The 11012-nt window shown below is 49.6% G+C and overlaps 1 protein-coding gene across 1 annotated transcript; it reads left to right on the top strand.

The window, feature by feature from the left end:
• Positions 1-515: 515 nt before the first annotated feature.
• On the top strand, positions 516-2333 carry LOC120018902 (proline-rich extensin-like protein EPR1). The gene has a single exon (XM_038962121.1). The coding sequence runs from the start codon at positions 516-518 to the stop codon at positions 2331-2333; it is 1818 nt and encodes a 605-aa protein (XP_038818049.1).
• Positions 2334-11012: the final 8679 nt, after the last annotated feature.

The following is an 11012-nucleotide window of genomic DNA, read 5'->3' as shown; positions in this document are numbered from 1 at the left end:
CTTCTCTTCTCTTATCCTCTCCTCTTATCCTCTCATCTCCTCTTATCCTTTCCTCTCCTCTCATCCTCTCCTCTTCTTTCCTCTCCTCTCCTCTTCTTTCCTCTCCTCTTCTTTCCTCTCCTCTCCTCTCCTCTCCTCTCCTCTCCTCTCCTCTCCTCTCCTCTCCTCTCCTCTCCTCTCCTCTCCTCTCCTCTCCGCTCCTCCCCCCTCTCTCCTCTCCTCTCCTCTCCTCTCCTCTCCTCTCCTCTCCTCTCCTCTCCTCCTGACATACTTCATTGGTAAACCTTTATCATCCTTCACCCCACCTCCTCTGCCTCATCCTTCTTTCCCTCCCTTTTTCTCCTCTCCACCTCCCTCCCGTCACCCTACCCTCGCCCTCATTCTCCTCCTCTCGTCTGCCTCCTCTCCACCTCCCTCCCGTCACCCTACCCTCACCCTCATTCCCCTTCTCTCGCCTGCCTCCTCTCCACCTCCCTCCCGTCACCCTACCCTCGCCCTCATTCCCCTCCACTCGCATGCCTCCTCTCCACCTCCCTCCCTTCACCCTACCCTCGCCCTCATTCCCCTCCACTCGCCTGCCTCCTAACCTCCCTCCCGTCACCCTACCCTCGCCCCCATTCCCCTCCTCTCGCCTGCCTCCTCTCCACCTCCCTCCCGTCACCCTACCCTCGCCCTCATTCCCCTCCTCTCGCCTGCCTCCTCTCCACCTCCCTCCCGTCACCCTACCCTCCCCCTCATTCCCCTCCTCTCGCCTGCCTCCTCTCCACCTCCCTCCCGCCACCCTACCCTCGCCCTCATTCCCCTCCTCTCGCCTGCCTCCTCTCCACCTCCCTCCCGTCACCCTATCCTCACCCTCATTCCCCTCCTCTCGTCTGCCTCCTCTCCACCTCCCTCCCGTCACCCTACCCTTGCCCCCATTCCCCTCCTCTCGCCTGCCTCCTCTCCACCTCCCTCCCGTCCCCCTACCCTCGCCCTCATTCCCCTCCTCTCGCCTGCCTCCTCACCTCCCTCCCGTCACCCTACCCTCGCCCTCATTCCCCTCCTCTCGTCTGCCTCCTCTCCACCTCCCTCCCGTCACCCTACCCTCGCCCCCATTCCCCTCCTCTCGCCTGCCTCCTCTCCACCTCCCTCCCGTCACCCTACCCTCGCCCTCATTCCCCTCCTCTCGCCTGCCTCCTCTCCACCTCCCTCCCGTCACCCTACCCTCGCCCTCATTCCCCTCCTCTCGCCTGCCTCCTCTCCACCTCCCTCCCGTCACCCTACCCTCGCCCTCATTCCCCTCCTCTCGCCTGCCTCCTCTCCACCTCCCTCCCGTCACCCTACCCTCGCCCTCATTCCCCTCCTCTCGCCTGCCTCCTCTCCACCTCCCTCCCGTCACCCTACCCTCGCCCTCATTCCCCTCCTCTCGCCTGCCTCCTCTCCACCTCCCTCCCGTCACCCTATCCTCACCCTCATTCCCCTCCTCTCGTCTGCCTCCTCTCCACCTCCCTCCCGTCACCCTACCCTCGCCCTCATTCCCCTCCTCTCGCCTGCCTCCTCTCCACCTCCCTCCCGTCACCCTACCCTCGCCCTCATTCCCCTCCTCTCGCCTGCCTCCTCTCCACCTCCCTCCCGTCACCCTACCCTCGCCCCCATTCCCCTCCTCTCGCCTGCCTCCTCTCCACCTCCCTCCTGTCCCCCTACCCTCGCCCTCATTCCCCTCCTCTCGCCTGCCTCCTCACCTCCCTCCCGTCACCCTACCCTCGCCCTCATTCCCCTCCTCTCGCCTGCCTCCTCTCCACCTCCCTCCCATCACCCTACCCTCGCCCTCATTCCCCTCCTCTCGCCTGCCTCCTCTCCACCTCCCTCCCGTCACCCTACCCTCGCCCTCATTCCCCTCCTCTCGCCTGCCTCCTCTCCACCTCCCTCCCGTCACCCTACCCTCGCCCTCATTCCCCTCCTCTCGCCTGCCTCCTCTCCACCTCCCTCCCGTCACCCTACCCTCGCCCCCATTCCCCTCCTCTCGCCTGCCTCCTCTCCACCTCCCTCCCGTCACCCTACCCTCGCCCTCATTCCCCTCCTCTCGCCTGCCTCCTCTCCACCTCCCTCCCGTCACCCTACCCTCGCCCTCATTACCCTCCTCTCGCCTGCCTCCTCTCCTCTCCCTTCCCCTATCCACCTGTCCTACATTCTCTTCTGCTTCCATCCCCCTGTCCACTTCTCTCTACAGCCACAGTCAAAAGGCTGTGGTCCATTATGTTTTCCCTATTGTCCCTGTAATGGAGTGGACTCTGCTCTCTGTAGCAGTATCTGAATACGATTGTATCGAGAGTAAATCAGAATGTCTGAGCTAATATTTAATTTTCAACCAAACATGAATAACATTAGCATGCAATAGTCTGAGATGATGAGTCTGGTCAGGGATGATGAGTCTGGTCAGGGATGATGAGTCTGGTCAGGGATGATGAGTCTGGTCAGGGATGATGAGTCTGGACAGGGATGATGAGTCTGGTCAGGGATGAGGAGTCTGGTCAGGGATGATGAGTCTGGACAGGGATGATGAGTCTGGTCAGGGATGAGGAGTCTGGTCAGGGATGATGAGTCTGGTCAGGGATGATGAGTCTGGACAGGGATGATGAGTCTGGTCAGGGATGATGAGTCTGGTCAGGGATGATGAGTCTGGTCAGGGATGATGAGTCTGGTCAGGGATGATGAGTCTGGTCAGGGATGATGAGTCTGGACAGGGATGATGAGTCTGGTCAGGGATGATGAGTCTGGTCAGGAATGATGAGTCTGGTCAGGGATGATGAGTCTGGTCAGGGATGATGAGTCTGGTCAGGGATGATGAGTCTGGTCAGGGATGATGAGTCTGGACATGGATGATGAGTCTGGTCAGGAATGATGAGTCTGGTCAGGGATGATGAGTCTGGTCAGGGATGATGAGTCTGGTCAGGGATGATGAGTCTGGACAGGGATGATGAGTCTGGACAGGGATGATGAGTCTGGTCAGGGATGATGAGTCTGGTTAGGGATGATGAGTCTGGTCAGGGATGATGAGTCTGGACAGGGATGATGAGTCTGGTCAGGGATGATGAGTCTGGTCAGGGATGATGAGTCTGGTCAGGGATGATGAGTCTGGTCAGGAATGTTGAGTCTGGTCAGTGGTGTAGTAATGCTGTAATGTAGTCTAGCTCTTCAGGGAGGCCCAGCCATTGGTTAGTGGTGTAGTGTAGTCTAATGTAGTCTAGCTCTCTATTATCATTATTATTTTATTTTATTTTAATTTTATTATTATTATTATGATGATGCTATTTGGCCTCTTTTATTTTCTGTTGTCTGCCCTGTTGTCTGCCCTGTGGTGTGTAGTCTTTTCTGATGTCAATTTTACTTCATTTTCAGTCCAGCCACATAATGTCTGACACGTGTAGCTACGCAAACATGATAGACAGACAGACAGACAGACAGACAGACAGACAGACAGACAGACAGACAGACAGACAGACAGACAGACAGACAGACAGACAGACAGACAGACAGACAGACAGACAGACAGACAGACAGACAGATAGACAGACAGACAGACAGACAGACAGACGCTGGAAGATGACACTCATAAAATCAATTTTATATTATTTGACCAGGTAGTATGCATTTGAATGCCGGTATATACAGCAGCACCTATTTAACATAGAAATTGTTACATAGTCGTTAAATTCAATCTCAGAGGGAGAGGGGAATAAGATGGAGTTTTATTCAGCAGAAGATTGGGAAAGGATAGCCTAGTCACTCATCCTGCACTAGGAGGAGACGCAGACAGCCACACACATCCTAGCTGAGTCAGTCTCCATACCGTAACACATCCTAGCTGAGTCAGTCTCCATACCGTAACACATCCTAGCTGATCACTGAGCCAGTCTCCATACCATAACACATCCTAGCTGAGTCAGTCTCCATACCATAACACATCCTAGCTGATCACTGAGTCAGTCTCCATACCGTAACACATCCTAGCTGAGTCAGTCTCCATACCGTAACACATCCTAGCTGATCACTGAGCCAGTCTCCATACCATCACACATCCTAGCTGATCACTGAGTCAGTCTCCATACCGTAACACATCCTAGCTGAGTCAGTCTCCATACCGTAACACATCCTAGCTGAGTCAGTCTCCATACCGTAACACATCCTAGCTGATCACTGAGTCAGTCTCCATACCGTAACACATCCTAGCTGAGTCAGTCTCCATACCGTAACACATCCTAGCTGAGTCAGTCTCCATACCATAACACATCCTAGCTGAGTCAGTCTCCATACCATAACACATCCTAGCTGAGTCAGTCTCCATACCATAACACATCCTAGCTGATCACTGAGTCAGTCTCCATACCGTAACACATCCTAGCTGAGTCAGTCTCCATACCGTAACACATCCTAGCTGATCACTGAGTCAGTCTCCATACCATAACACATCCTAGCTGAGTCAGTCTCCATACCGTAACACATCCTAGCTGAGTCAGTCTCCATACCGTAACACATCCTAGCTGATCACTGAGTCAGTCTCCATACCATCACACATCCTAGCTGAGTCAGTCTCCATACCGTAACACATCCTAGCTGAGTCAGTCACCATACCGTAACACATCCTAGCTGATCACTGAGTCAGTCTCCATACCATAACACATCCTAGCTGATCACTGAGTCAGTCTCCATACCGTAACACATCCTAGCTGATCACTGAGTCAGTCTCCATACCATAACACATCCTAGCTGATCACTGAGTCAGTCTCCATACCGTAACACATCCTAGCTGATCACTGAGTCAGTCTCCATACCGTAACACATCCTAGCTGAGTCAGTCTCCATATCGTAACACATCCTAGCTGAGTCAGTCTCCATACCGTAACACATCCTAGCTGAGTCAGTCACCATACCGTAACACATCCTAGCTGATCACTGAGCCAGTCTCCATACCGTAACACATCCTAGCTGATCACTGAGTCAGTCTCCATACCGTAACACATCCTAGCTGAGTCAGTCTCCATACCGTAACACATCCTAGCTGATCACTGAGTCAGTCTCCATACCGTAACACATCCTAGCTGATCACTGAGTCAGTCTCCATACCGTAACACATCCTAGCTGATCACTGAGTCAGTCTCCATACCGTAACACATCCTAGCTGAGTCAGTCTCCATACCGTAACACATCCTAGCTGATCACTGAGTCAGTCTCCATACCGTAACACATCCTAGCTGAGTCAGTCTCCATACCGTAACACATCCTAGCTGATCACTGAGTCAGTCTCCATACCGTAACACATCCTAGCTGAGTCAGTCTCCATACCGTAACACATCCTAGCTGAGTCAGTCTCCATACCATAACACATCCTAGCTGATCACTGAGTCAGTCTCCATACCGTAACACATCCTAGCTGAGTCAGTCTCCATACCGTAACACATCCTAGCTGAGTCAGTCTCCATACCGTAACACATCCTAGCTGATCACTGAGTCAGTCTCCATACCGTAACACATCCTAGCTGAGTCAGTCTCCATACCATAACACATCCTAGCTGATCACTGAGTCAGTCTCCATACCGTAACACATCCTAGCTGATCACTGAGTCAGTCTCCATACCGTAACACATCCTAGCTGATCACTGAGTCAGTCTCCATACCATAACACATCCTAGCTGATCACTGAGTCAGTCTCCATACCGTAACACATCCTAGCTGAGTCAGGTCTCCATACCGTAACACATCCTAGCTGATCACTGAGTCAGTCTCCATACCGTAACACATCCTAGCTGATCACTGAGTCAGTCTCCATACCGTAACACATCCTAGCTGATCACTGAGTCAGTCTCCATACCGTAACACAGCCTAGCTGAGTCAATCTCCATACCTTAACACATCCTAGCTGAGTCAGTCTCCATACCGTAACACATCCTAGCTGAGTCAGTCTCCATACCGTAACACATCCTAGCTGAGTCAGTCTCCATACCGTAACACATCCTAGCTGATCACTGAGCCAGTCTCCATACCGTAACACAGCCTAGCTGATCACTGAGTCAGTCTCCATACCGTAACACATCCTAGCTGATCACTGAGTCAGTCTCCATACCGTAACACATCCTAGCTGATCACTGAGTCAGTCTCCATACCATAACACATCCTAGCTGAGTCAGGTCTCCATACCGTAACACATCCTAGCTGATCACTGAGTCAGTGTCCATACCGTAACACATCCTAGCTGAGTCAGTCTCCATACCGTAACACATCCTAGCTGATCACTGAGTCAGTCTCCATACCATAACACATCCTAGCTGAGTCAGGTCTCCATACCGTAACACATCCTAGCTGATCACTGAGTCAGTCTCCATACCGTAACACATCCTAGCTGAGTCAGTCTCCATACCGTAACACATCCTAGCTGAGTCAGTCTCCATACCGTAACACATCCTAGCTGATCACTGAGTCAGTCTCCATACCATAACACATCCTAGCTGATCACTGAGTCAGTCTCCATACCGTAACACATCCTAGCTGATCACTGAGTCAGTCTCCATACCATAACACATCCTAGCTGATCACTGAGTCAGTCTCCATACCGTAACACATCCTAGCTGATCACTGAGTCAGTCTCCATACCGTAACACATCCTAGCTGAGTCAGTCTCCATACCGTAACACATCCTAGCTGATCACTGAGTCAGTCTCCATACCGTAACACATCCTAGCTGAGTCAGGTCTCCATACCGTAACACATCCTAGCTGATCACTGAGTCAGTCTCCATACCGTAACACATCCTAGCTGATCACTGAGTCAGTCTCCATACCATAACACATCCTAGCTGATCACTGAGTCAGTCTCCATACCGTAACACATCCTAGCTGATCACTGAGTCAGTCTCCATACCGTAACACATCCTAGCTGAGTCAGTCTCCATACCGTAACACATCCTAGCTGAGTCAGTCTCCATACCGTAACACATCCTAGCTGAGTCAGTCTCCATACCGTAACACATCCTAGCTGATCACTGAGTCAGTCTCCATACCGTAACACATCCTAGCTGATCACTGAGTCAGTCTCCATACCGTAACACATCCTAGCTGATCACTGAGTCAGTCTCCATACCGTAACACATCCTAGCTGATCACTGAGTCAGTCTCCATACCGTAACACATCCTAGCTGAGTCAGTCTCCATACCGTAACACATCCTAGCTGAGTCAGTCTCCATACCGTAACACATCCTAGCTGATCACTGAGTCAGTCTCCATACCGTAACACAGCCTAGCTGATCACTGAGTCAGTCTCCATACCGTAACACATCCTAGCTGATCACTGAGTCAGTCTCCATACCGTAACACATCCTAGCTGATCACTGAGTCAGTCTCCATACCGTAACACATCCTAGCTGAGTCAGTCTCCATACCGTAACACATCCTAGCTGATCACTGAGCCAGTCTCCATACCGTAACACAGCCTAGCTGATCACTGAGTCAGTCTCCATACCGTAACACATCCTAGCTGATCACTGAGTCAGTCTCCATACCGTAACACATCCTAGCTGATCACTGAGTCAGTCTCCATACCGTAACACATCCTAGCTGAGTCAGTCTCCATACCGTAACACATCCTAGCTGATCACTGAGTCAGTCTCCATACCATAACACATCCTAGCTGAGTCAGTCTCCATACCGTAACACATCCTAGCTGATCACTGAGTCAGTCTCCATACCGTAACACATCCTAGCTGAGTCAGTCTCCATACTGTAACACATCCTAGCTGATCACTGAGTCAGTCTCCATACCATAACACATCCTAGCTGAGTCAGTCTCCATACCATAACACATCCTAGCTGATCACTGAGTCAGTCTCCATACCATCACACATCCTAGCTGATCACTGAGTCAGTCTCCATACCGTAACACATCCTAGCTGATCACTGAGTCAGTCTCCATACCGTAACACATCCTAGCTGAGTCAGTGTCCATACCGTAACACATCCTAGCTGATCACTGAGTCAGTCTCCATACCGTAACACATCCTAGCTGAGTCAGTCTCCATACCGTAACACATACTAGCTGATCACTGAGTCAGTCTCCATACCGTAACACATCCTAGCTGAGTCAGTCTCCATACCGTAACACATCCTAGCTGATCACTGAGTCAGTCTCCATACCGTAACACATCCTAGCTGAGCCAGTCTCCATACCATCACATTTCTATTTCTTCTCGAAGGGCTCAACTGATTATTAATTTCTCTCTTCATTGTCTGGATCGTCTGTAATGATTTCACATATCATTCAGAACATTGGTGTTTTAGTTCTCTCCTTGCTGGCTGTTCACGTTAATAATGTAGACTTCTATCCCTTATAAATTGGGTGGTGGGTGATTTATACTGTAGCTAGCAGGCTACATTGGGTGGTGGGTGATTTATACTGTAGCTAGCAGGCTAAACTGGGTGGTGGGTGATTTATACTGTAGCTAGCAGGCTAAATTGGGTGGTGGGTGATTTATACTGTAGCTACCAGGCTAAATTGGGTGGTGGGTGATTTATACTGTAGCTAGCAGGCTAAATTGGGTGGTGGGTGATTTATACTGTAGCTAGCAGGCTAAATTGGGTGGTGGGTGATTTATACTGTAGCTAGCAGGCTAAATTGGGTGGTGGGTGATTTATACTGTAGCTAGCAGGATACATTGGGTGGTGGGTGATTTATACTGTAGCTAGCAGGATAAATTGAGTGGTGGGTGATTTATACTGTAGCTAGCAGGCTAAATTGGGTGGTGGGTGATTTATACTGTAGCTAGCAGGCTAAATTGGGTGGTGGGTGATTTATACTGTAGCTAGCAGGCTAAATTGGGTGGTGGGTGATTTATACTGTAGCTAGCAGGCTAAATTGGGTGGTGGGTGATTTATACTGTAGCTAGCAGGATACATTGGGTGGTGGGTGATTTATACTGTAGCTAGCAGGATAAATTGAGTGGTGGGTGATTTATACTGTAGCTAGCAGGCTAAATTGGGTGGTGGGTGATTTATACTGTAGCTAGCAGGCTAAATTGGGTGGTGGGTGATTTATACTGTAGCTAGCAGGCTAAATTGGGTGGTGGGTGATTTATACTGTAGCTAGCAGGCTAAATTGGGTGGTGGGTGATTTATACTGTAGCTAGCAGGATACATTGGGTGGTGGGTGATTTATACTGTAGCTAGCAGGATAAATTGAGTGGTGGGTGATTTATACTGTAGCTAGCAGGCTAAACTGGGTGGTGGGTGATTTATACTATAGCTAGCAGGCTAAATTGGGTGGTGGGTGATTTATACTGTAGCTAGCAGGCTAAACTGGGTGGTGGGTGATTTATACTATAGCTAGCAGGCTAAATTGGGTGGTGGGTTACTTATACTATAGCTAGCAGGCTAAATTGGGTGGTGGGTTACTTATACTATAGCTAGCAGGCTAAATTGGGTGGTGGGTTACTTATACTGTAGCTAGCAGAATACATTGGGTGGTGGGTGATTTATACTATAGCTAGCAGGCTAAATTGGGTGGTGGGTTACTTATACTATAGCTAGCAGAATACATTGGGTGGTGGGTTACTTATACTATAGCTAGCAGGCTAAATTGGGTGGTGGGTTACTTATACTATAGCTAGCAGAATACATTGGGTGGTGGGTTACTTATACTATAGCTAGCAGAATACATTGGGTGGTGGGTTACTTATACTATAGCTAGCAGAATACATTGGGTGGTGGGTTACTTATACTATAGCTAGCAGGCTAAATTGGGTGGTGGGTTACTTATACTATAGCTAGCAGAATACATTGGGTGGTGGGTTACTTATACTATAGCTAGCAGGCTAAATTGGGTGGTGGGTTACTTATACTATAGCTAGCAGGCTAAATTGGGTGGTGGGTTATTTATACTATAGCTAGTAGGCTAAATTGGGTGGTGGGTTACTTATACTGTAGCTAGCAGAATACATTGGGTGGTGGGTGATTTATACTATAGCTAGTAGGCTAAATTGGGTGGTGGGTTACTTATACTATAGCTAGCAGGCTAAATTGGGTGGTGGGTTACTTATACTATAGCTAGCAGGCTAAATTGGGTGGTGGGTTACTTATACTGTAGCTAGCAGGCTAAATTGGGTGGTGGGTTACTTATACTGTAGCTAGCAGAATACATTGGGTGGTGGGTGATTTATACTATAGCTAGCAGGCTAAATTGGGTGGTGGGTTACTTATACTATAGCTAGCAGGCTAAATTGGGTGGTGGGTTACTTATACTATAGCTAGCAGGCTAAATTGGGTGGTGGGTTACTTATACTATAGCTAGCAGGCTAAATTGGGTGGTGGGTTACTTATACTATAGCTAGCAGAATACATTGGGTGGTGGGTTACTTATACTGTAGCTATCAGAATACATTGGGTGGTGGGTGATTTATACTATAGCTAGCAGGCTAAATTGGGTGGTGGGTTACTTATACTATAGCTAGCAGGCTAAATTGGGTGGTGGGTTACTTATACTATAGCTAGCAGAATACATTGGGTGGTGGGTGATTTATACTATAGCTAGCAGGCTAAATTGGGTGGTGGGTTACTTATACTATAGCTAGCAGGCTACATTGGGTGGTGGGTGATTTATACTATAGCTAGCAGGCTAAATTGGGTGGTGGGTTACTTATACTATAGCTAGCAGAATACATTGGGTGGTGGGTGATTTATACTATAGCTAGCAGGCTAAATTGGGTGGTGGGTTACTTATACTATAGCTAGCAGGCTAAATTGGGTGGTGGGTTACTTATACTGTAGCTAGCAGGCTAAATTGGGTGGTGGGTTACTTATACTATAGCTAGCAGGCTAAATTGGGTGGTGGGTTACTTATACTATAGCTAGCAGGCTAAATTGGGTGGTGGGTTACTTATACTATAGCTAGCAGGCTAAATTGGGTGGTGGGTTACTTATACTATAGCTAGCAGGCTAAATTGGGTGGTGGGTTACTTATACTATAGCTAGCAGGCTAAATTGGGTGGTGG

This window comes from Salvelinus namaycush, chromosome 23, assembly GCF_016432855.1.
Source record: "Salvelinus namaycush isolate Seneca chromosome 23, SaNama_1.0, whole genome shotgun sequence".
Classification (NCBI taxonomy): Eukaryota; Metazoa; Chordata; class Actinopteri; order Salmoniformes; family Salmonidae; genus Salvelinus; species Salvelinus namaycush.
Note: the sequence above shows the minus strand (reverse complement) of the source record. Positions and strands in the feature narration are given on the sequence as shown.